This window comes from Pristiophorus japonicus, chromosome 7 (genome assembly GCF_044704955.1).
Source record: "Pristiophorus japonicus isolate sPriJap1 chromosome 7, sPriJap1.hap1, whole genome shotgun sequence".
Classification (NCBI taxonomy): domain Eukaryota; kingdom Metazoa; phylum Chordata; class Chondrichthyes; family Pristiophoridae; genus Pristiophorus; species Pristiophorus japonicus.
This window is the reverse complement of record NC_091983.1, coordinates 199,183,696-199,207,936: the sequence shown is the minus strand read 5'-3', so window position 1 is coordinate 199,207,936 and position 24,241 is coordinate 199,183,696. Positions and strand designations below refer to the sequence as shown.

The 24,241-nt window shown below is 43.6% G+C and overlaps 1 protein-coding gene across 1 annotated transcript in view; it reads left to right on the top strand.

The window, feature by feature from the left end:
• The window catches only part of kif6 (kinesin family member 6), a 768,544-nt gene that overhangs the window by 258,757 nt on the left and 485,546 nt on the right, over positions 1 to 24,241 (top strand). The window contains exons 11-13 of the mRNA XM_070885702.1: positions 1,336 to 1,441; positions 4,036 to 4,177; positions 19,002 to 19,217. Of these exons, the coding sequence (XP_070741803.1) occupies positions 1,336 to 1,441; positions 4,036 to 4,177; positions 19,002 to 19,217 (464 nt within the window). The remainder of the gene's footprint in view (positions 1 to 1,335; positions 1,442 to 4,035; positions 4,178 to 19,001; positions 19,218 to 24,241) is intronic.

The window sequence follows — 24,241 nt, the reverse complement described above, 5'->3', positions numbered from 1 at the left end:
AGGACCATTGTAGCCAGGGTTGGTTTTAATATTATGGAAAATAGTGTTAAAGGGCAGATAGATTTGTGATTGTCGGCCTAATGCATTCAAAGACGTCGTATGTTCTGCATGCTGGAAATGTACAGTGGGACAGCCAACATCTGAAAGAGAAAAGTTAGGGTTAGGGGACTCTTTATCAGAACACACTTTTAACATTGTTCTCTTTTGGATAATGACTGCCATGCTGTACATTTCATAAGAGCATAAGAAATAGGAGCAGGAGTAGAAAACAGGGTCCTCGAGCCTGCTCTACCATTCAGTAAGATCGTGGTTGAACTTCTACCTCAAATTTACTTTCCCACCCTATCCCTTGATTGCCTTAGTGTCCAGAAATCTAAAGATCTGTCTTGAATATACTCAATGAATGAGCATCCACAGCCTTCTGGGCTAGAGAATTCTAAAGATTCATAACCCTCTTGATTGAAGAAATTGTCTTCTCATCTCAGTCTTAAATGCCGACTCCTTACCCTGAGACTATGCACCCTAGTTCTAGATACTCCAGCCAGGGGTAGCAAACTCAGCATCTACCCTATCAATTTCCAGCATTTTCTGATTTTATTTCCAAAATATTTCGTTTAGTTTTCATCAGGACTTTCTTCATAGTTAATCATCTCACGATTTGGCTGTAAAACTCATTTTTTAGGGGCTTAGTAGATTTTGTTCAGGTTTCTGGTTTGACCAAAACCTCATCTGTAGACAAAATGAAGTGAAGATGGAGGATTGATTGAAATTGCACTGTGCAGTGTTAGTAATAAACCGTTTAACGTGCCTATTCCTTTGTCTGCTATTTATCAAAGACTTTGACCAGTTTATTTTAGCAGACAATAAATTAAAAATGAACACTGTACAAGGCAGTTGCACCCTTTTAGTGATGTGATTTATAAATGAGTGTGCATTGTAATATTTTATGGTATTTGGACTGTTTTGATTTTCTTTTAAATATTTTATGCACCTGGAATTTTTCTGGGGGCGGGTATCTCCCCTGATTTCTCTCTTCCATGTTGAAGTCCAACTCTCAAGATGGAATTATGTTTCTGCTTTTTGTCTCCCAAATGTTGGCAAGTATGCCTCATCACATAAGTGACCTAGCAACAGCTGTGACTGCTTACAGAACTGCATTGCAACAGCGTCCTGTCTTTCAGTGCATTTTACGGCAAGGAAGAGCAATTAACAATTAAGCTTTTTTTAATTAATGAAACATTTGCTTCGGCAAAGTTCAAAATTATGGAAGGCAGAAGGTGAGAGGCAAACTGTCTACAGCCTGATAGATTTTTAAAATGTATTCTTTGTGCTTAGATTGGAGGAACTGGTCAATATTTTTCTGGAGGACACTGACCCCGAGGCCTCACTTGAAGTTGGAGCTGATATGAGGAAGATTCAGTACTGCTTCCAGCGATTAAAGGTCAGCGTGTAAGAGTTTTAAGTTACACCCATTGACCATAATACATAATGTTATTGCCTAATGGGATTGTCCTATATGAGTATTATCATCAGTTAGTAATTTTTGGTAAATGACATTAATGCGCAACGATACAGAGCAATATTAAGAGTTGAGCCATTTGCCCAAATAGTTATGGTATGCCTGACATTTCCATCAATTCCACAGAAAACATCCCATAGAAAGGTTCAATTTGGGCAGTTTGTTCAGTATTAACACAGTATTAATAGGTGTCAATAATATCATTTGTTTCCCTCTTTTTAGTAGCCTCCCCTTCAGACCTGAAGGCCTATTGCTGTGGGGTACACTGCCATGGGCAGACCGCCAGTAACTTGTCCGAGACTGTTCGTTTATCTGGAAAGTGTGTATTCAGTTGAAGGATGGCATCACAGCCAAACTTGATCCTGCCCTCACATGGCATACACACAGGTGCACTTTCCAGCAGAGACCTTTGGAAAGCCACTAGGAGCAGGAACTCCGAGTCATTTTCCTCCCCTCCATAGCCCAAGAGCACCGAGGCCAATTGCAACACGCTTACCTCTTCCCTAATTAAAGTCAGCTATGTTAGCACAGTGCAGGGTTCAGAGCTGGGACCTTCCTGACATGTACGGCTCGGTATGACTGCAAATTGACCAACTGAGACAGCAGGTAGAATTTAAACTCATGGGTGGAAACCCAGTTAGAGGTGTGGGTTGCCAGATCGGGAGCAGGAGTGGAAGGCCCGCTCAATTTTAACGGCCAGGCCTCAATAACATTCCATTGGTCAGCTGCCTGCCTGAAACAGCTTGCAAGTTTGTGATCTGCGAAGATCAGGCAGCCTGGAGGGTGTCATGCCGGCGGGTGGGGGGAGGGGGAGGGACGGGTGATGGGAAGGTTTTGTCTGACGGAAGGAGGGGTGCCCTGCACGGCATGGTTACTAATCCTCCTTAGTGAGGTCTGGAGCAGCACTCCTGTTCTTCCTGGTATCTCAGAGGTAAGTTTTAAACTTACAGGCCTGCAGCAGACGCTCCGCTCAATGGGCAGTTAAAATTATATCAGGGTCCGAATTACATCATAGAACCCCAAATTGCATTTATTCATGAGACTCTTGCCTAAGTCAGATGGGTGCCTCAACCGTTCAAGCATGGCAAGAAACGAGCAGGAAGTCCAACACTTGGATTTTAACTCCATTTCCCCCATTGAGAGAGCACCACAATCATGTTTTACAACTACTATACATGATGGCCCAGGTTTTGCGGTCAGCAGCGAAGAAACGGCACTCGCCGTTTATTATGCTTTCAGCTGCCCTCAGACTTTTTATGGGTTTTCGAGTGGAAACTTACAGTATTTAGAAAACCTTTTCAGCACGGTGCCCTCTAAAGGGGATCTGTGGTGCATGTGAGCAGGGCTAGCAACAGCATGTCTCCCCTTAACCAATCAGATTGAAGAATCCTCACTGAGACACGCAGAATCTAAACAAGGAAGTATAAATTAGAATATTTAATTCAATGTAAAATCATGTACAAAAAGAAAAATAAAGTGAGGGAAAGAAAGATGGGAATAAGATAAATGAAAGAGAAATTATTTTAATTTTTACTTATTTTTATAAACCTCCAACAATAATTAAATTCTGAAGGAATGAGACTCCACACTTGTAAAATTAAATTTTTAGTTCCAGAATTGTTTGGTAGTAATTAAGCCTTATCATGACGTTAAAAATTCACTTCCACCGGAATGCACCAGCCCTAACTTTTTCTGCCGTATTTAATGGGTAAGTTCCGCAACTTCATGTCCTTCATTTATTTTAATGCCGATTCTATCAGCAAGGTACCGGTGGTGCAAAGCTGGTAGAGTACTAGGGCAAATCAGACAGCACCCTCCAGATTTCTACGTTTAACTGCGCATGTAAGGATGCTGGAAGTTGCTAACCGATTTATTCCTTAATAACGGTGAGTGCTGATAGCCTCGACGTTATTCCGGCTGCAAAATCCAGGTCCATATCGTGTACATTTACGAAGCAGACTAAAGGCACTTTGGGGTAGAACATCATTACTGAACTTACTCTTCACTTTAATTTCATAATTCCAATGCTGAAAATTACACACGGGTGTTTGAGAAGACCTTTATTTTCATAATGGGGAGAATTTAGCTCATCAGTATCATAAATGAGCCCTTTAGGAAAGAGTGGACACTTTTCCCATTTTAAAAGTCTAGTCCGAATGCATAATAAAACAAATATTGCGTCCTCTTAGTAACTATAATGGTTCAAAAGTTACATTGGACATGTTATAATTCCTCATTGCCTATAGCTCTCTGCATTATATATAACATGCTGTCACTTCAATAGTCTACCCACTGTAGCCCTGACCATGGTGGGTTGAAATGATGTGGCATGACATTAGCACTGTTCAAACCAGACCAACCTTCATTTTTATGGATAGCGAAGCCGGTCAACTTCCAACAAATACCTGCCTAGAAGATAGAAATATTTATAATAATCTCTGCATGGAATGTGCTAAATTAATCTTTAAAATAAGTGACATCATCAGAATGTTTACCTTGTTACTTCCCTGTGTCAGTTTTTAGTGAAAGAGGTGAAACAGTTTAGACCTGGCGTGCAGATAGAGAATGGACTTTCGTCCCCGGATCCCCATGGAGATGTTGTCATTAATACAGAGAGTAAATTAAGAGAAATTGTGCAGCAACGAGATAATGAAATCAGTATCCTTTTTATGCTTACATTCAGTTTCTTCAACTAACAGTTATGTTTGAAGTGTTCCAAGAATCCATCTTTGGCCCTCTCCTTTTCTACATGCTTTCCTTTGGCGACACCATCTGTAGGCATGAGGTCAGCTTGTATGCTGAGAACAATCTACTTCACCACTACCCAGGACTCCATATCTCTGTTTTCTGACATTAGGCTGTGGATGCACATGAGCTTTCTGCAACTTTACATGATCCAAGCCATCCTGTTTGGCTCCTGGCAGATATCTTGCACAGAAACCTCTGATTCCATCTCCCTCCTCAGCTGCTCGCTCTGGCTGAATTGTTGTCTTGTTAGATCCTGAGCAGATTTCAAATCTCTTATCCTGTCTATCATCAAAACAGCATATTTTCACCTCCATCATCATCATCATCATAGGCAGTCCCTCGAAGCGAGGATGACTTGCTTCCATGCCAAAAAGGGATGAGTTCACAGGTGTTTCAATGAAGGATTCCAGGTCCCAAACTACATCGTGAAGGATGGAAGATGCCTGTGCTTGGATTTTTTTTAACGTGTGGTGGCCGTTGCACACCAGCCACCACACGGGCTTGACAGAGCTAGGTCTTGGTCCAGTGACAAGGATTACCCAAGACTAACTAGAGACCAGCTCTGCTGCATAGACCAAGTGCGCACACGTATTGCAGTGTGGGTTGGCACGTGCTGGCCCTGGGCCCTCGCCTCTTCTGGGCCCCAGATTCACATCTCTTCTGGGCCCCGGTCACTTCCCTCTACAGACTTTTGCCGCTCCTCCGCCCCTCCTGCTGTGCCTGCCCGTACTGCAATCAGCGACCTGGCTTCACCTCCTGCAGCAGGACACGCTGCTCTCTGCAGTGGTATGTTGCCGCATGCTGCTCCCTCCAATGGCCCTGGCCTCCACAACATTGCTGAGCCCCCCTTACCTCACTGCCACCAAAACCATTATGCACACTTGATTTTACTAATCTTCTTCACTGGCCTCCCAAGTTTCACCCTACACAAATTCAACTTGTCTGAAACTCCATCATTTACATTCTATCACATACTGAGTCCTGCTACCGTTCCACCCCAGAACTTGCCAACTTTAATTATCTTGGTCTCACACTGTGAAACTCTCTCTAAACCACTCAGCTTTACTATGTTTCTCCAGCTTCCTCAAAACATATCTATTTGACCATCCTTTAAGTTACCCCCAGCTCCTCTTCTATCACTGATAGGTGTTCAATTTTGCCTGTGAAGCCAATTTGAAATGTACAGGGTTGTAAGGGGAAGGTTGAGTTTTCAGTTACTGCTGTCAACATTGTTTTGCATTAAAATTACAATGCAATAGCAATGCTGAACTCTTGAACACATTGCAATAAAATTCCCTTGTCAGTTTTTTTAATAAAGACATCCACCTGTTTATTTTAAATGAACACTTTAACAGATTCTGATGAAAGGTCATTGACTTGAAACGTTAACTGTTTCTCTCTCCTCAGATGCTGCCTGATCTGCTGAGTGTTTTCAGCATTTTCTGTTCTTATTTCAGATTTCTAGCATCTACAGTATTTTGCTTTTACTTTAATAAGTTTGTTACTAATACCATACAATATAATTTTGAGGAATTTGTATTAACAGAATTTTAAGCAATCAAATTTTCAAAGCTCTTTCAAGGTCAAGAGGTATGACTTCATTTACCATCTGGCACTATGGGCCCAAGTTTCCACACGATAAAAAACGGGCGCCCCTCCGAGCTGGGCGCCATTTTTCGTGCCGAAAACGGCGCCGGAAAAAAAACGCGTGATTCTGGAGCGCCCTGCAGCTCCATGTCTGCTTGGCGCGGCGCCCAGGGGCGCGGAGCCTACCACTTGCGCCGATTTTGTAAGTGGGAGGGGGCGGGTACCATTTAAATTAGTTTTTTTCCTGCCGGCAACCCTGTGCGTGCGCGTTGGAGCGTTCGCGCACGCGCAGTGTGAAGGAAACATTGGCACTCGGCCATTTTTGTAGTTCTTTGTAGCTGTTTAATTTTTGAACATTTTTTAATAAAAGCACATTGCCATCAGCACATCAGCACTGAGGCTTCCTGCAGCAGTGAGAAGGCTGCAGGTACCCTCAGAAGTTGAGGCAGCCATTTCCCGACGACAGTGGGGGGTGGCCGTCGGGAATAGCTGCTCAACTTCTGAGGCTTCCTGCAGCCTTCTCACTGTCTCCTTCCCCCCCCGCCCGCTGTCTGGAACGGCTTCCTCCCCCCCCCCCCCCGCTGCGTTCGGTCGGTCGGCCGGTCGGGCCCGCACTCCCTCCTCCCCCCGCCCGCCCGCCGTCTGGAACGGCTTCCTCCCCCCCCCCCCCCCCCCCCCCGCTGCGGTCAGTCGGTCGGTCGGGCCCGCACTCCCTCCCTCCCCGCCCGCTATCGGGAACGGCTTCCTCCTCCCCCCCCTGGAAAATGTAAGGTTATCCACTTTGGCAGAAAAAATAGAAAATCAGATTATAATTTAAATGGAGAAAAATTGCAAAGTACTTCAGTACAGAGGGATCTGGGAGTCCTTGTGCATGAAACACAAAAAGTGAGTATGCAGGAATCAGGAAGGCAAATGGAATGTTGGCCTTTATTGCAAGGGGGATAGAGTATAAAAGCAGAGAAATCCTGCTGCAACTGTACAGGGTATTGGTGAGGCCAAATCTGGAGTACTGCGTACAGATTTGGTCTCCGTATTTAAGGAGACTTGCATTGGAGACTGTTCAGAGAAGGTTCACGAGGTTGATTCCGGAGATGAGGGGGTTGACTTATGAAGATAGGTTGAGTAGGAACTCATTGGCGTTCAGAAGAATGAGAGGTGATCTTATCAAAACATATAAGACAATGAGCGAGCTCGACAAGGTGGATGCAGATAGTATATTTCCATTCATGGGGAAACTAAAACTATAGGGCATAGTCTCAGACTAAGGGGCCGCTCATTTGAAACTGAGATGAGGAATTTTTTCTCTTGAGGGTTGTAAATCTGTGGAATTCTCTGCCCCAGAGAGCTGTGGAGACTGGGTGTTTGAATATATTTAAGGCGGAGATAGACAGATTTTTGAACAATATGGGAATAAAAGGTTATGGGGAGCGGGCAGGGAAGTGGAACTGAGTCCATGATCAGATGAGCCATGATCTTATTAAAGAGGTCAAATGGCCTATTCCTGCTCCTATTTCTTGTGTATTCTATTTTCTGTCATAGACAAATCCATGCTGCCACTGCCCCTTTAATCCCATGGGCTTCAATTTTGCTAACAGGTATATCATGTGATACTTTATCAAATGCCTTTTGAAAGTTCGTATAAACAATATCAACTGCACTACTAACCTCATCTACCATCTCCGTTACTTCATCAAAGAACTCAATCAAGTTAGTGAAACACAATTTGCCTTTAACAAGCATGTTCTGGTTGTCATTTATTCACCCATATTTTTCCAAGTGACAGTTAACTTTGTCTCGGATTATTGCCTTGAAAAGTTTCCCTACCACCGACATTAGGCTGAATGGCCTGTAGTTGCCAGGTTTATCCTTCTCCCCTTTTTTGAACAGGAATGTAACATTTGTAATCCTCCAGTCCTTTGGCACCTCCCCCCATATCTAAGTACGATTAAAAGATTGTGACGAGAGCCTCCACTATTCCCACTTTTGCTTTCCTCAGCAACCTAGGATGTATCCCATCTGGACCAATTACTTTTCTACTTTGAGGACTGCCAATCTTTTAAGTACCTCCTCTTTATCTATTTTTATACAATCCAATTTTTCTACTACCTCCGCCTGTGACATTGGCAGCATCCTCTTTAGTGAAGACAGTTGCAAAGTACTCATCTAGGGGTCAAGTTTCGGCCTAAGTTGCTCCTATTTATTTGGAGCAACTAGTTTAGAATGGAGTATCTTAGTAATTGCAATTCTCGGCATTTAGTTTGCTCCAGTTTTAGTCGGTTAGAACAGTTTTATTTTAGAACAGATTTTTTTTTTCAAAACCGGGCATGTCCTGCCACTTACGCCTGTTTTGCAAGTTTAGGCAGTAAAAACTTACTCCAAACTAACTTAGAATGGAGTAAGTGTAGATTTTTGTACGCTCAGAAAAACCTTGCCTACACTTAGAAATCAGGCGTAGGGAACGAGAGATGGGGGGAGGGGGGCGGGGGGAAGGGAAATAATTAAATTCTGCAAGCATTCAATGGTATTGCTTATACAAATAAAGAGCCATCCTGAATAAAAAATTATAAATAAAGCAAATAAAAAATATTGAATTTTCCTACCTGTGTGAAGCAGCAGCAGCCGTCGAGCTGCGGAGCTTCAGACCTTTCATGCAGGAGACAGGGGCAGCGTCAGTGGCACGACGGCAGCCGAAGAGGCAGCAAGCAGCATTCGAGCTGCAGAGGAGCCTGAGGCCATTCGGCCAGGAGAAAGGGGAGGGACACGGCTGGGGCCACACACAGAGGCAATGCAGCAGCCTCCACAGCTGTGAATTTATTTTTATAGGCTGCAGGTCGTTCGGCCAGCAGACAGGGTAGGCGTGCAAAGCACCGGGAGGGAGAGCCAGCCAGCCAACCAGCCAGTTTAAAAGTTAAATTTGTAATGCAAGTATGGGTGCTGCATTGTCAACACCACGGATTATGCAATGGATCGCCAGCAATTCACTGCATAGGAGAGAATTGATTAGAGCTCACTGCACCAGGAACGTCATAGCCCATAGGCTGATGGGCAGGAGACATTACCCACGTTGGCAATATTGAGCCAGGCGCTCGTACCTGGACATGAGCGAGGCTGATTGTGTCAAAAGGCTGCGTTTCCGCAGAGAAGTTGTTGTTGAGATCTGTGATATGCTGAGAGCAGATTTGCAGCCCAGAAGCAGAACGCCGACTGCCTTGTCTGTTGAAGTGAAGGTAAGGCTACACTTGCCTTCTATGCCTCGGGATCATTTCAGGCTACAACTGGAGATGTGTGCGCCAGCTCTCAACGTGCAATATATGCCTGCGTTTATCAGGTCACAGCTGCACTGTATGTGCGGAGGAATTACTTCATCAAGTTCCCAATGACCGCACAAGCAATCCATGACAGGGCTGTGGACTTCTTCAGGATTGTTGGCTTCCCAAAGGTACAGGGCTGCATTGATTTTACCCACATAGTCTTGCGAGCACCTGTGGAGGATTCTGAGCAGTACAGGAATAGAAAATGTTTCCACTCCTTCAATGTGCAGCTCGTGTGTGACGACAAGCAGCGCATCATGTCAGTCGATGCGAGATACCCTGGCAGCACTCATGATGCATTCATCCTACGCGACAGCGTTATATCTGACATGTTTGAGCAGCAGCCAGAAGGGCAGAGCTGGCTACTGGGAGACAAAGAGTACGGCCTGGCCACCTGACTCATGACGCCCCTAGGCGTGACACGGACGGAAGCTGACCGTCAATACAACATGTCGCACATTGCGATGCACAGCATCATAGAGAGGACCATTAGCATCTTGAAACAGCGTTTCCGAAGCCTGGACCATTCCGGAGGTCACTTGCAATACTCTCCTCAGATTGTCGGTCACTTCACTGTTGTGTGCTGTATGCTGCATAACTTAGCCATCATGAGGCAGCAGGAGCTGGTTGTGGAACCAGAAGACCCACATGAGGGGCCAGTGCCTGATAGTAATTTGGAAGAGCAGGATGAGGATGATGACGACAATCAGGAAAGCATGCAAGTGCCTGATGCCGGAGCACAAGGTCGGAGGAGGGCGGTCCATCGTGCTCCTATAACGATTGCTCGAGCCCTGCGCCAGCAGCTCATCCGTGAACGCTTCAATTACTGATGCCTGAGGGCTCTGCGACAACTGTTGCGCATCAACATGTTGATTTTTTGGAGTTGTTCCTATGTTGTGTTGCGTTAACGGAACATTATTCAGTTTTAATGAAAAAATATTTTATTGAAACGTTAACGTCACTGTAATACAACAAATATTTTATCAATCTTTACTTTTTAATATGACTCTTGAAGATCACTTAAATCTTTAAGATCACTTATAAACTTGTAAAGTTACAAAACTTACGAACAATTTCAATTTGAAAAACGTTACTACAGTTACATCAAGAACAAGAACAAAAGCAGCAAAGAAAGGCTGCAATCATCTCTCATCCACATCTCAGTGAATGTTCACTTCTTCATGGGGGTATCATTTGATTGGCTAGGCCGTGTGCCCTTATTGCAGCAGCTATCTCCATGAGGGCCTGTGCCGTCACTTGCATGCCCTCCCTGATAGCCTGTGCCGTCACTTGCATGCCCTCCCTGACGGCCTGTGCTGTCGATTGCACTCCCTCGAACATTTCCTCCCTCATTTCCCGTGTCATTATTGCTATTTCTCCCGTCAGGACCGTCAATTCTTCACCCACTGCACTGACGCTGCCGATGAGTGATGTGGATATCTGAACGGAATATATGGAATTAAGGACAGTAAAGTAAACGGGATATATGAAAATGTATAAGCCATGGGAGAATAGCTGGGAGAATGTCAGATTGCAAATAATGCAACATCAGCATAGCTAACAGTCTGTCTCAAGGTTTCAAGTCACTAATCCTGCCAATAATATATAATTGTAACATGAAATACATCTGCAGAATTGCAAGGTCTCAGTAAATAGTCACACCATTAGATTGAAACATTTGGAGGCAATACTTGAGCTTTCAAGAAGAACATCTCATATAGATTGACTAATGAGTGGCTGAGTTAGACTGTCAATCCATTTGTATTTTGTTATCTGATTTCAAAACTGTATAACTGTTAACGCTTTACGATGTAACTTCACCTATCCGTAGGGAGTGTGTACGCTCTATCCAGAGAGTATATCTTCTGTCTGATAGGTCTTACTGGCCGGTAATAAAGACTGCTTTGTTCAAAGCACAAGAGGTATTCGACTCAGTAATTTTACTGAACCAGATTGAGGTAAAAGAATCCAGGAATTAACATTTGGTGTCAGAAGTGGGATCTCAACGGACGACTGCCGAAAACTTGCGAATTAAGAGCCAGACTAGCCTTGGACGAGACGAGGGGAAAATGGCCACTGGAGTGAGTATGATTTCAATACTGCTCCAGTTTCCCCCGGTTTCAAAAGTCTGAGGAAAGTTTAGCCACTCGCTGGTTCTCAGGTAGTGTCTGAACGAGATCCAGGACAATCTGGTGAATACCTTTCAAACTTAGAATAGGGATAGAGATAGGGAAATTGTGCGATGATGCAAACCAAGCGGCGACTTGGAAAGATAGTTAGAGCTAGATAGGGATAGATGATCAATCATGGATCCAAAAAAAATTAATAGGAAAGAAAAGAGACTCTTATGAATGTCTGTTTAAATGAGAAATGCTTCTGTGACTTTTACTGTAAAAAAAAAAGCCGGGGAGTTGTGGTTTGTTTTATCTCAAACAGAATGAAAGTTTGTTTTAACCCTTCGTAGTGTTGTCCTGTATGTGGGAAGTTTAAGAGTGTGAACCTTATTGAATTACGTATATTCGGATGATAAGTTGCGGAGCCAGGAAATGCCCAAAGGATAGATTTGTTAAAAAGAGAAAAAATTACATGGTCCCGGTGGTTTAAAAAAAAAGAAAAACTTGTTGAAAGAAAACATTCAGAGAAGGCACAGCAAAACAACTGAGACTGTTAGATGGATTCAAAGAAACGATATTGGAACAGGTAGCTCACCGCACTGCTGAGGCTCTGGAGGGCATCACAGCTGAAATGGTAGCGATAAGGACCGTAGCATTACAAAACCGAATGGCCCTCGATTACCTGTTAGCTGAGAAAGGGGGAACGTGTGCCCTGATAGGATCTGAATGTTGCACTTACATTCCTGATAGTTCAGAAAACATAACCCACCTTGCCGATCACATAAGGAGGGAGGTGAAAAAGTTATCCACACCAGCAAAAGAACTTAGCAGGTTTGATTGGTTTCTGGGTGGATCTTGGAGATCCTATCTAATACATGGCGCAATTGTTCTCATCATAATAATTACCTGCTGTTTGATTGTTGGTTGCCTTAACCTCTGCTGTAAAGCAATGACAAGGTTAGCAGACCCTCTTGTGGTCAAGGGTTCCCGGGTTATGATCCAACAAACTAGAGAACTGCTCAACAATGCAATACTCATAGAATGATCCTAAATGTTATCATAGAATGATAAAAGGGGGGATGTGGATATCTGAACGGAATATATGGAATTAAGGACAGTAAAGTAAACGGGATATATGAAAATGTATAAGCCATGGGAGAATAGCTGGGAGAATGTCAGATTGCAAATAATGCAACATCAGCATAGCTAACAGTCTGTCTCAAGGTTTCAAGTCACTAATCCTGCCAATAATATATAATTGTAACATGAAATACATCTGCAGAATTGCAAGGTCTCAGTAAATAGTCACACCATTAGATTGAAACATTTGGAGGCAATACTTGAGCTTTCAAGAAGAACATCTCATATAGATTGACTAATGAGTGGCTGAGTTAGACTGTCAATCCATTTGTATTTTGTTATCTGATTTCAAAACTGTATAACTGTTAACGCTTTACGATGTAACTTCACCTATCCGTAGGGAGTGTGTACGCTCTATCCAGAGAGTATATCTTCTGTCTGATAGGTCTTACTGGCCGGTAATAAAGACTGCTTTGTTCAAAGCACAAGAGGTATTCGACTCAGTAATTTTACTGAACCAGATTGAGGTAAAAGAATCCAGGAATTAACAAGCTCATTGGTCTCCATACCCAATGCCACAACCTGAGCGTGTCTCCAATCTCCTTCTCCTCTGCCTGTGTCTGTCTCGTGGCACCACTACACTGGGAGGCGCAGGCTGGGCCGGTGGGACGCTCGGTATTCCAGACGGCAGTACTCGAGTGCGAGCTGTTGGCTGGGATGGTGTGTGAATGGGAGTAAACTGCTCCATTATATCACCAGCACCACTGGGACCCGCAACGTTGGAATCAAGACCATGGAAGGTGGAACCAGAACCTATGCAAGGGGTTGAAACTCTGATGCCCCTTAATGTGGGCTCATAAACATTAATTTGGAAGATCTCCCCTGCAGCCAGTCTAGATCGTCCGCATCTGGTCCTACTGGTTCTTGTTCTGGATCTTCAGGGTTGGCATTATCATCATCATCATCATCATCTGCAAAATATATCAGAACAATCAAATGTTTAATAGCAAAGGATGGGTGGCATGCGTACTCTCACACACAGCAGGCCAGGCAGCAGGTTGATTTGATGGGCCACGATGCATTTTCAGGACTTACCCTCTTGCTTGCATGCGGGCCCAGCTTGTGCTGTACTGATTGTTTTTCTCCATGTACGACTCAACATAGCAGCTGCCCTCTGTTCCAAGGGTGTCCGTGGATGCAGATTGGGCATGCTTCCTCCTGTTCGAGTTGCTTCCTTTTTGTTGTGGGCTAATTCCTTTTGCAAAGAATAAAATACAACTTTTTACAGAGTGCGTCTTTCTGCAGGGTGGGACATACAGATAGTCATATTACAATTACGATTACATTAAAAAATGAAAATATTACTTACACTAACTACTTGACCAAGGTCATGCCATTTCTTTTTACACTGGCTTCCAGATCTCATGGTATGCACCACTGCGCAGTAATCTTCTGCAACTTGGTTCCAGCGTTTCTTCATTTCTTTAGGTGGCACTTTTATGCGACCTCTGTTGCTGGTGTCCAGCTCCTTCCATCTCTGCTGAATGACGTTAACTAATATCTCCCCTTCCTCATGCAAGAAATACTTTGTTCTTGGTGGACGTTGTTCCATTGCTGTATTGAATTGACACTCTGATTTTTCAAAACACAGAGTCCTTATTTTGTATGCACCTATGCAGCACTTGTCTGGAAGTTTAGCAGCAAAAAGCAGCACTCACTGATTTCAGCAGGTGATTTCTTCAACAGTGCTGCTAAAAGCACTCCTTCAGGCACAAAAAATCACCAAGATTCAATCCCAAGCCTTTACACAGCTCCACAAAACAAATCAGCATTTTTCCTCAAGTACCTTTAAAAATGGCTGAGTGCCAATGTTTGTAATCTACTGCGCATGCGCGCACTCCAACGCGCACGAGCAGGGCTGCCGGCACGAAGTCCTCAGATCAGAGTTAGCCCCGCCACCCCCCCCTGCACTTTCAAAATCAGCATGACGCTGTGGCTCTGCCTCCCGCTGATCTCTGCACGCCGCACCCGAGCTCCGAGGAACCTGCTGGAAGGCCGAGAATTACTCCGTAAATTTTTGACGCACTTTTGGGTGCGAAAAACAGGCATCGATATCGGGGCTGTGCCATTCTAGGCGCGGCCTGAAACTTGACACCCCTAGTATCTCTACCAAGATTATCTGCTTTTTGATTCCTAATTGGCTCCACCCTTCCTTTGACTATCCTTTTGCTGTTTATATTTTTATAACGGACCTTTAGATTCCCTTTTATGTTACGCAGTATTCTATTCACATACACTCTCTCTGTCCCTAATTACTTTTTTATGCTCTCCTCTGTACTTTCTGTATTAGCTACTGTATTATGAATCTGATATTTATCATATGCCTCTTTTTTTCTGTTTCATTTAAGTCTCTGTCTTTAGTCATCCAGGGAGTTCTAACTTTGGATGCAATTCCTTTCCCTCTCCTGAGAATATGTCTAGTCTATATCCGAACTATTGCCTCTTTGAAGGCCTCCCATTGTTCATTTACTTTTTTACCTGTAAATCTTCGATTCCACTCCATCTGGGCCCAATCCCGTGCCTTGTATCTCCAATTCCCTGCTTTTATTTTTACTAATAATCTCCTGTGCGGAACATAGAATCATAGAAATTTACAGCATGGAAGGGGGCCATTTCCGCCCATCGTGTCCGTGCCGGCCAACAAAGAGCTGTTGAGCCTAATCCCACTTTCCAGCTCTTGGTCCATAGCCCTGTAGGTTACCGCATTTCAGGTGCACAACCAAGTACTTTTTAAATGTGGTGAGGTTTTCTGCCTCTACCACCCTTTCAGACAGTGAGTTCGAGACCTCCACCACTCTCTGGGTGAAGAAATTTCCCCTCAAATGCCCTCTAAACCTTCTACCAATTATTTTAAATCTATGCGCCCTGGTTGTTGACCCCTCTGCGAGGGAAGTAGGTGCGTCCTTTCCACTCTATCTAAGTCCCTTGTAATTTTATACACCTCAATAAGGTCTTCCCTCAGCCTCCTCTGTTCCAAAGAAAACAACCCCAGCCTATCCAATCTTTCCTCATAACAAAAATTCTCCAGTCTAGGCAACATCCTTGTAAATCTCCTCTGTACCCTCTCTAATGTTTCCCTCCTCTGTACCCTCACATGTTTCCTGTAATGTGGTGACCTGAACTGCACATAGTACTCTAGCTGTAGCCTAACTAGTGTATTACACAGTTCAAGGATAACCCCCCTATGCCTCAACTAATAAAGGCAAATCTTCCATATGCCTTCTTAACCACCTTATCTACCTGGCCTGCTACCTTCCGGGATCTGTGGACATGCACCCTAAGGTCCCTTTGTTCCTCTACATTTCTCACTGTCCCACTATTTAATGTGTATTCCCTTGCCTTGTAGCCCTGCCCAAATGCATTACCTCACACTTCTCCAGATTGAATTCCATTTGCTACTGTTCTGCCCACCTGACCAGTTCATTGCTATCTTCCTGCAGTCGACAACTTTCTTCTTCATTATCAACCACACAGCCAATTTTAGTATCGTCTGCAAACTTCTTAATCATACCCCCTACATTCAAGTCTAAATCATTAATATAGACCACAAAAAGCAAGGGACCTAGTACTGAGCCCTGCAGAACCCGACTGGAAACAGCCTTCCATTCACAAAAACATCCATGAACCATTACCCTTTGCTTCTTGCCTTTGAGCCAATTTTGGATCCAACTTGCCACTTTGCCCTGGAACCCATGGGCTTTTACTTTCGTGACCAGTCTGCCATGTGAGACCTTATCAAAAGCCTTGCTAAAATCCATGTACACTACATCAAATGCACTACCCTCATCATACCTCCTTGTCACCTCCTCAAAAAATTAAATCAAGTTAGTCAGACATGACCTTACCTTAACAAATCCATGCTGACTGTCCTTGATTAATCTGTGTCTTTCGAAATGAAGATTTATCATGTCCCTCAGAATTTTCCCACCACCGAGGGTCGGCTGACTGACCTGTAATTACTCTGTCTATCCCTATCTCCCTTTTTAAACAAAGGTATCATGTTAGCAGTCCTCCGGCACTACACCTGTAGCCAGAGAGGATTGGAAAATGATGGTCAGAGCCTCTGCTATTTCCTCTTTTGCTTCTCTTATCTACCTGGGATACATTTCATCCAGGCCTGGGGATTTATCCACTTTCAATGATGCTAAACCCCTTAATCCTTCCCCTCTCACTATGTTTATTTCATCTACTATTTCACACACCTCGCTGATTGCAGTGTCTGAATCGCCCCTCTCTGTGAAAACAGACACAAAGTATTCGTTAAGAACCATACCCACATCTTCTGCCTCCACACTCAGACTGCTACCTTCATGGTCTCTAATGGGCCCTACTCTTTCTTTAGTTATCCTCTTGATCTTAATGTAATAGCATGGATAGATGATTGGCTAACTAACAGAGAGTCGTGCTAAATGGTTCATTCTCTGGCTGGCAACCAGGAACTAGTGGGGTGCCGCAGGGATCAGTGCTCATCCCTATTTACAATCTATATTAACGACTTGGAAGAAAGGACTGAGTGTAACGTAGCCAAGTTTGCAGACAATACAAATATGGGAGGAAGGAGGTCACAAAGAATCTGCAAAAGGACATAGACAGGCTAAGTGAGTGGGCAAAAATTTGGCAAATGCAGTATAATATTGGAAAGTGTGAGGTCATGCACTTTGGCAGAAACAAAATCAAAGAGCAAGTTATTATTTAAATGGAGAAAGATTGCAAAGTGCTGCAGTACAGCGGGACCTGGGGATACTTGTGCATGAAACACAAAAGGATAGAATGCAGGTACAGCAAGTGATCAGGAATGCCAATGGAATTTTGGCCTTTATTGCAAAGGGAATGGAGTATAAAAGCAGGGAAGTCTTGCTACAGCTATATAAGGTATTGAGGCCACACCTGGAATACTGCGTGCAGTTTTGGTTTCCATATTTACGAAAGGATATACTTGCTTTGGAGGCAGTTCAGAGAAAGCTCACTAGGTTGATTCCAGGGATGAGGGGGTTGTCTTATGAGGATAGGTTGAGTAAGTTGGGCCTCTACTCATTGGAATTCAGAAGAATGAGAGGTGATCTTATCGAAACGAATAAGATTATGAGGGGGCTTGACAAGGTGGATGCAGAGAAGATGTTTCCACTGATAGGGGAGACTAGAACTAGAGGGCATGATCTTAGAATAAGGAACCGCCCATTTAAAACTGAGATGAGAAATTTCTTCTCTTGAGGGTTGTAAATCTGTGGAATTCGCTGCCTCAGAGAACTGTGGAAGCCGGGACATTGAATAAATTTAAGACAGAAATAGACAGTTTCTTAAACGATAAGGGGCTATGGAAAGCGGGCAGGGAAGTGGAGCTGAGTCATTGATCAGATCAGCTATGATCTTGTTGAATGGCGGAGCAGGCTCGAGGGGCCGTATGCCCTACTCCTGTTCCTATTTTTTATGTTATATAAAACATCTTTGCGTTTTCCTTGATTGTCCTTGCCAACATTTTTTCATGCTCTCTCTTTGCTTTTGTTATGGAACGTTATGAAATGTCTCGAAGTCCATATAGACAACATACATAAGACATCCTCTTGTCCAACATGTTAAGGACCTCCTCAAAAAATTCAACTAGATTCAGAACATAAGAACATAAGAATAAGGAACAGGAGTAGGCCATCTAGCCCCTCGAGCCTGCTCCGCCACTCAACAAGATCATGGCTGATTTGGCCGTGGACTCAGCTCCACTTACCCGCCCTCTCCCCGTAACCCTTAATTCCCTTATTGGTTAAAAATCTATCTATCTGTGACTTGAATACATTCAATGAGCTAGCCTCAACTGCTTCCTTGGGCAGAGAATTCCACAGATTCACAACCTTCTGGGAGAAGAAATTCCTTCTCAACTCGGTTTTAAATTGGCTCCCCCGTACTTTGAGGCTGTGCCCCCTAGTTCTAGTCTCCCCTACCAGTGGAAACAACCTCTCTGCCTCTATCTTGTCTATCCCTTTCATTATTTTAAATGTTTCTATAAGATCACCCCTCATCCTTCTAAACTCCAACGAGTAAAGACCCAGTCTGCTCAATCTATCATCATAAGGTAACCCCCTCATTTCCGGAATCAGCCTAGTGAAGTCAGACATGACCTACCCTTCGCAAATCTATGCTGACTCTCTCTGTCCCTGATGATAGATTTTAGTAACTGCCCCACAACTGACATTAACTGAAGTTTTCTGGTTTCTCCCTACCTTCTTTCTTAAGTAATAGTGACATTTGCAATTTTCCAATCTGAAGGCACAATTTCAAAATGATGACTAAAGCATCTGCCATTTCCTAACCTGTTTCTTTTAATACCCTAGGGTAGAAACCTCCACAGGAGATTTGTCTTGTGCTTAGTTCTATTGTTTTTTTGCCATTAGCCTTTTCTTACTTATATTAAATCCAATTAAGTTCCTTCCCTTGACTTATTTTTCGGCTCTTTTGTAACTGGTATTTTGTCCTCCTAATGTACTGTGAAAATGGATATTTAGTATTAATTTAAATTGCCATTTCCTTATTATCCATTATAGTATAAAAAAGACTGTTCGCGCTGTTAGTTTCCTTGAATGGCTGCTTCAGATGTTCTAGTGAACATGTTAAAGAAAGAGAAGAAGAGGGCACAGGATGCCATCAACCAAATAAACTCGGACAACTGTGGGAATATACTTCCCTCTAGTGCCCAGCCCTCAAAGGAATTCAGCTCAAGTCAGAGGTCACGTCGGTTTTCTGAAGCAGCATTTGCCAGCAACATGAGCTCCTCGGGATCTGAGTCTACCTTCATTTGCAGGAGAATAGGTAAGCAGCTTAACATTATTCCGTGCTCTTGAATCATTTGCCAGAAAGCGAATGATGGCTACATTATGCTATTCATTCTTCTGAGTTACCATTGTAGCTAATAAACTAAAGAAAGTGCAGCGCAAGCATTGGTGGTATCTAATCGATGACTGACCGTTTCTGAGATGGGTATCAATCCAACCTTTTTAATGGAATGACATTCAGTCTGCTGTGTGATATGCTTTGGATCAGACTGACATAATATATAGTGCATATTCAGGGATTGCTTTTGTTTATTATTCGTTCCTGGATGTAGATGTCGTTGGCAAGGCTAGCATTTATTGCCCATCCTTAATTGCCCTCAAGAAGGTGGTGGTGAGCCACTTTCTTGAACCGCTGCAGTCCATGTGGTGAAGGTACTCCCACAGTGCTGTTAGGGAGGGGGTTCCAGGATTTTGACCCAGCAACGATGAAGGAACGGCGATATATTTCGAAGTCAGGATAGTGTGTTACTTGGAGGGGAACTTGCAGGTGATGGTGCTCCCATGCGCCTACTGCATGTCCTTCTAGGTGGTAGAGGTCACAGGCTTGGGAGGTGCTACCAAAGAAGTGGCGAGTTGCTGCAGTACATCTTGTAGATGGTACACACTGCAGTCACGGTGTGCTAGCAGTGGATGGAGTGAATGTTTAAGGTTCTGGATGTGGTGCCAATCAAGTGGGCTGCTTTGTCCTGGATGTTGTCGAGCTTCTTGAGTGTTGTTGGAGCTGCACTCATCCAGGCAAGTAGAGTATTCCATCACACTCCTGACTTGTGCCTTGAAGATGGTGGAAAGGCTTTGGGCAGTCAAGAGGTGGGACACGAGACACACTTTTTATGATTGCGTGTACTGTCACCTAAGCCAGAGGGTGTGGAACATTTTATTACCTGTATCTATATCCATTGACCATGCCAAGTTAACATTGGCCACCTTCAATGCAGAGCTTCAGCTATGTTAGTCTGAAGATGAATTTTGACACCAATTACATCGGAGACCTGCTGTACCAGTGTAATATTGTTACTTTCGATATAATGTATTTATGAATGAAATTGGTGAATTGATACCAATTAGCAGTTCTCTAACTGTGATTTCTCATACTCTCTCAGTGTAAAATCGCTACTGATTTAGTTACATGTGAAGCCCAAAAAATAAAAGTTTTGTTATTTTTCTGGAATTTTCTTTGATTGACGTTGGTGGTGGTGTGGGGGAGGGGGGGGAGTGACGGGGTGGGGGGAAAGGAAAGGAAGAGGGCAGGTAGAAACTTTGGAGAACCTTTCATCAGACAACAAAATGGGATGGATGGAGCCCATGATAGAGCGTATTTTATATCATCTGTGAAAGGAACAGTATTGATCATCGAAAGGACTTTTCGCTTTTTCATTTTTTTAGACAAAAGATATGGAAAGACCAAGAAAAAGGGGGAAAAAAAGCAATTCTAAGTTTTAGATCATTAAGCTGTGAAGAGATTCAAAAGAAGAGCATCCTGTACCCTCTGCTTCTCTTTCTTCTTTAACGTTCATCAACATCATCATCATCATCATCTTCATAGACGGTCCCTCGAACGAGGATGACCTGATTCCACATCAGTTCACAGATGTTTCAATGGAGGATCCGATGTTCCAGTCCTGAACACCAGTTGAGGGGGTGGACGATGCCTCTGCGTGGATTTTTTTAACGTGTGGTGACCGTTACACATCAGCCACCACATGGGCTTAACAGAGCTATGCCCTTATCCAGTGGCAAGGATTAACCAGGACGACTGGAGATCTGCTCTGCTGCACGGACCTAGTGCGCACACATATCGTAGTGTGGGCTGGTCCCCCTATCCCCCATTTACTGGTGCTTCTCCCCTATCCCCCATTTACTGGTGCTCCTCCACTATTCCCCATTTACTGATGCCCCTCCCCTATTCCCCCATTTACTGATGCCCCTCCCCTATCCCCCATTTACTGGTGCTCCTCCACTATTCCCCCATTTACTGGTGCCCCTCCAAATCCCCATTTACTGGTTCCTCTCCCCTTATCCCCCCCATTTACTGCTTGTACTTGATATAGCGGTGTCAACATAACAAAAACAGATTACTTGCTGTATCTGCATATTAACTTTTTGTGTTTCATGCACAAGGACCCCAGGTATCCATATACACTACATCAAACGCACTACCCTCATTGACTCTCCTAGTTACCTTCTCAAAAAATTCAATCAAGGTAGTCAGACATGACCTTCCCTTAACAAATCCGTGCTGACTGTCCATGATTAAAGCATCATAATCATTAGGCTACTGTATTCTATAAATGCTAATACTCCTGATAATTCAAAATCTTTCACACTAAAACATAAAATTATCCAATATTTTCAATTAAGCAACTTCAAATTGAAGAGGAGATTGTTCATCGCTTCCAGCTGTCTGCACTGACAGCACAAATGCACTGAGATATTAGCATTTGTATCAGTGATTTTTGCAAGTTTTGTATCTTAGAAGGAACATTTATCAAAAGGCATTTTTTGGTAAAATAGTGAGATGGCGTAATAGATATCCCACAGCACTAAGTTCCTGATCTCAGCCTGAGAAAGCACCAACTGGAAGCCAGCTCATCATTTTGTGTGTATGTATGCTTGTGGGAGTGATATGCCTACGAGAAGGGGAAAAACAATAAAAATGAAAGCAGTCATCTCTAGGGTACTCTTAACCACAAAGTACCAGCTTTCATGCCTCCTTTACAGATGCCTAGTGAACAGGTCAGTTGGTGAATGGCCCAGGGAGGAAAATAACCTGGGGGCAGGAAGACAAGTGATGGCAGTTTTTTCGTCTTTACCCCCACCCGAAGAACCTCCCTTGGGCAGAATGCCAATAAAGGCACCATGGAGCAGGAGGCTGTCCAAGGGGAGGAGGTGCAGAGTTGAGAGGCCGTAGTCATAGGGGATTTTATAATTAGGGGGAATAGATAGTATCCTTTGCAGTCAAGATCGAGAGTCCCAAAGAATGCGTGGCCTACCCCGGTGCCAGGGTAGGGGACATTTCGGAACGGCTGGAAAAGAATGAAAAGGGAGGCGGAGGATCCAGTTGTTGTACTCCATGTCAGAACCAATGACCTAGGAAAGGTTAGGGAAGAAATCCTGCTAAGGGAGTATCAGGAGTTAGAAGCTAAATTGAACAGCAGGACCTCACAGGTCAAGTAATAATCTCTGGATAATTACCAGAGTCATGTGCAAATTGGCACATAAACAGATTCGGAAAATCAATACATGGCTAAAGGAATGGTGTGGAAAGGAGGGATTAAATTTCATGGGACACTGGCACAGGAAGGAGCTGTACCATTAGGACAGGCTGTACCTGAATCAGGCTGGGACCAAGGTCCTAGCGTAAAGGATAACTGGGGCTGTAAATAAGACTTTAAACTAATAACATGGTTGGGGGGGGGGGGAACTGCGATAATCAGGAAGAGAGTAATCGACAAACTAAAGGAAAGAATAAACAACTTGAATGGCCAGAGATCAGATAAAGTCATAAAGCACGAAGGTAAAATAATTACTAGAAACAGAGGAATAATAAATAAAAACAATTTAAACTATTAGTACCCAAACGAAATGGATGAACTGGAGGTAATAATTTGTGGAGAGGATCCGATGTAGCAGGGTTGACTGAAATATGGCTACATAGAGAACAGGATTGGCAACTAAATATTGGAGGATAGAGAAAGAAAAGGGAAGGAGCAGAGGTGGAATTGCTGTACTAGTGAAAGATAAATAATGGCAGTTACATCCTTACTTTCTACTATCCGTAAGATAGATGCAGAATTCATATGGATTGACTTAATAGGGTATAATATAGGGGTATAATATAGACCATCAAATAACAGAAGGGAATTGAAGGAAGAAATATGTAGGCAAATCTACCAGGTGAGTAGCAGGCACAGAATAATAATCATGGGAGATTTCAACTACTCCCAAATAAACTATCAGGAAGAAGTAGCGAAAGACAAAAAGGGAATCAGGTTTTTACAGTGTGTAGTGTACAGGACTCCTTTCTCATTCAGGAAAGATAGAATAAAAGGAAAAGGAGGTGGGGTAGCATTGCTGGTTAAGGAGGAAATTAAGGCTATAGTTCGGAAGGACATTAGCTTGGATGATGTGGAATCTATATGGGTAGAGCTGCAGAACAGCAAAGGGCAAAAAACGTTAGTGGGAGTTGTGTACAGACCTCCAAACAGTAGTAGTGATGTTGGGGAGGGCATCAAACATGAAATTAGGGGTGCATGCAATAAAGGTGCAGCAGTTATAATGGGTGACTTTAATATGCACATAGATTGGGTTAACCAAACTGGAAGCAATACGGTGGAGGAGGATTTCCTGGAGTGCATAAGGGATGGTTTTCTAGACCAATATGTCGAGAAACCAACTAGGGGGGAGGCCATCTTAGACTGGGTGTTATGTAATGAGAGAGGATTAATTAGCAATCTCGTTGTGCGAGGCCCCTTGGGGAAGAGTGACCATAATATGGTGGAATTCTGCATTAGAATGGAGAATGAAACAGTTAATTCAGAGACCATGGTCCAGAACTTAAAGAAGGCTAACTTTGAAGGTATGAGGCGTGAATTGGCTAGGATAGATTGGCGAATGATACTGAAGGGGTTGACTGTGGATGGGCAATGGCAGACATTTAGAGACCGCATGGATGAACTACAACAATTGTACATCCCTGTCTGGCGTAAAAATAAAAAAGGGAAGGTGGCTCAACCGTGGCTATCAAGGGAAATCAGGGATAGTATTAAAGCCAAGGAAGTGGCATACAAATTGGCCAGAAATAGCAGCGAACCTGGGGACTGGGAGAAATTTAGAACTCAGCAGAGGAGGACAAAGGGTTTGATTCGGGCAGGGAAAATGGAGTACGAGAAGAAGCTTGCAGGGAACATTAAGACGGATTGCAAAAGTTTCTATAGATATGTAAAGCGAAAAAGGTTAGTAGAGACAAACGTAGGTCCCCTGCAGTCAGAATCAGGGGAAGTC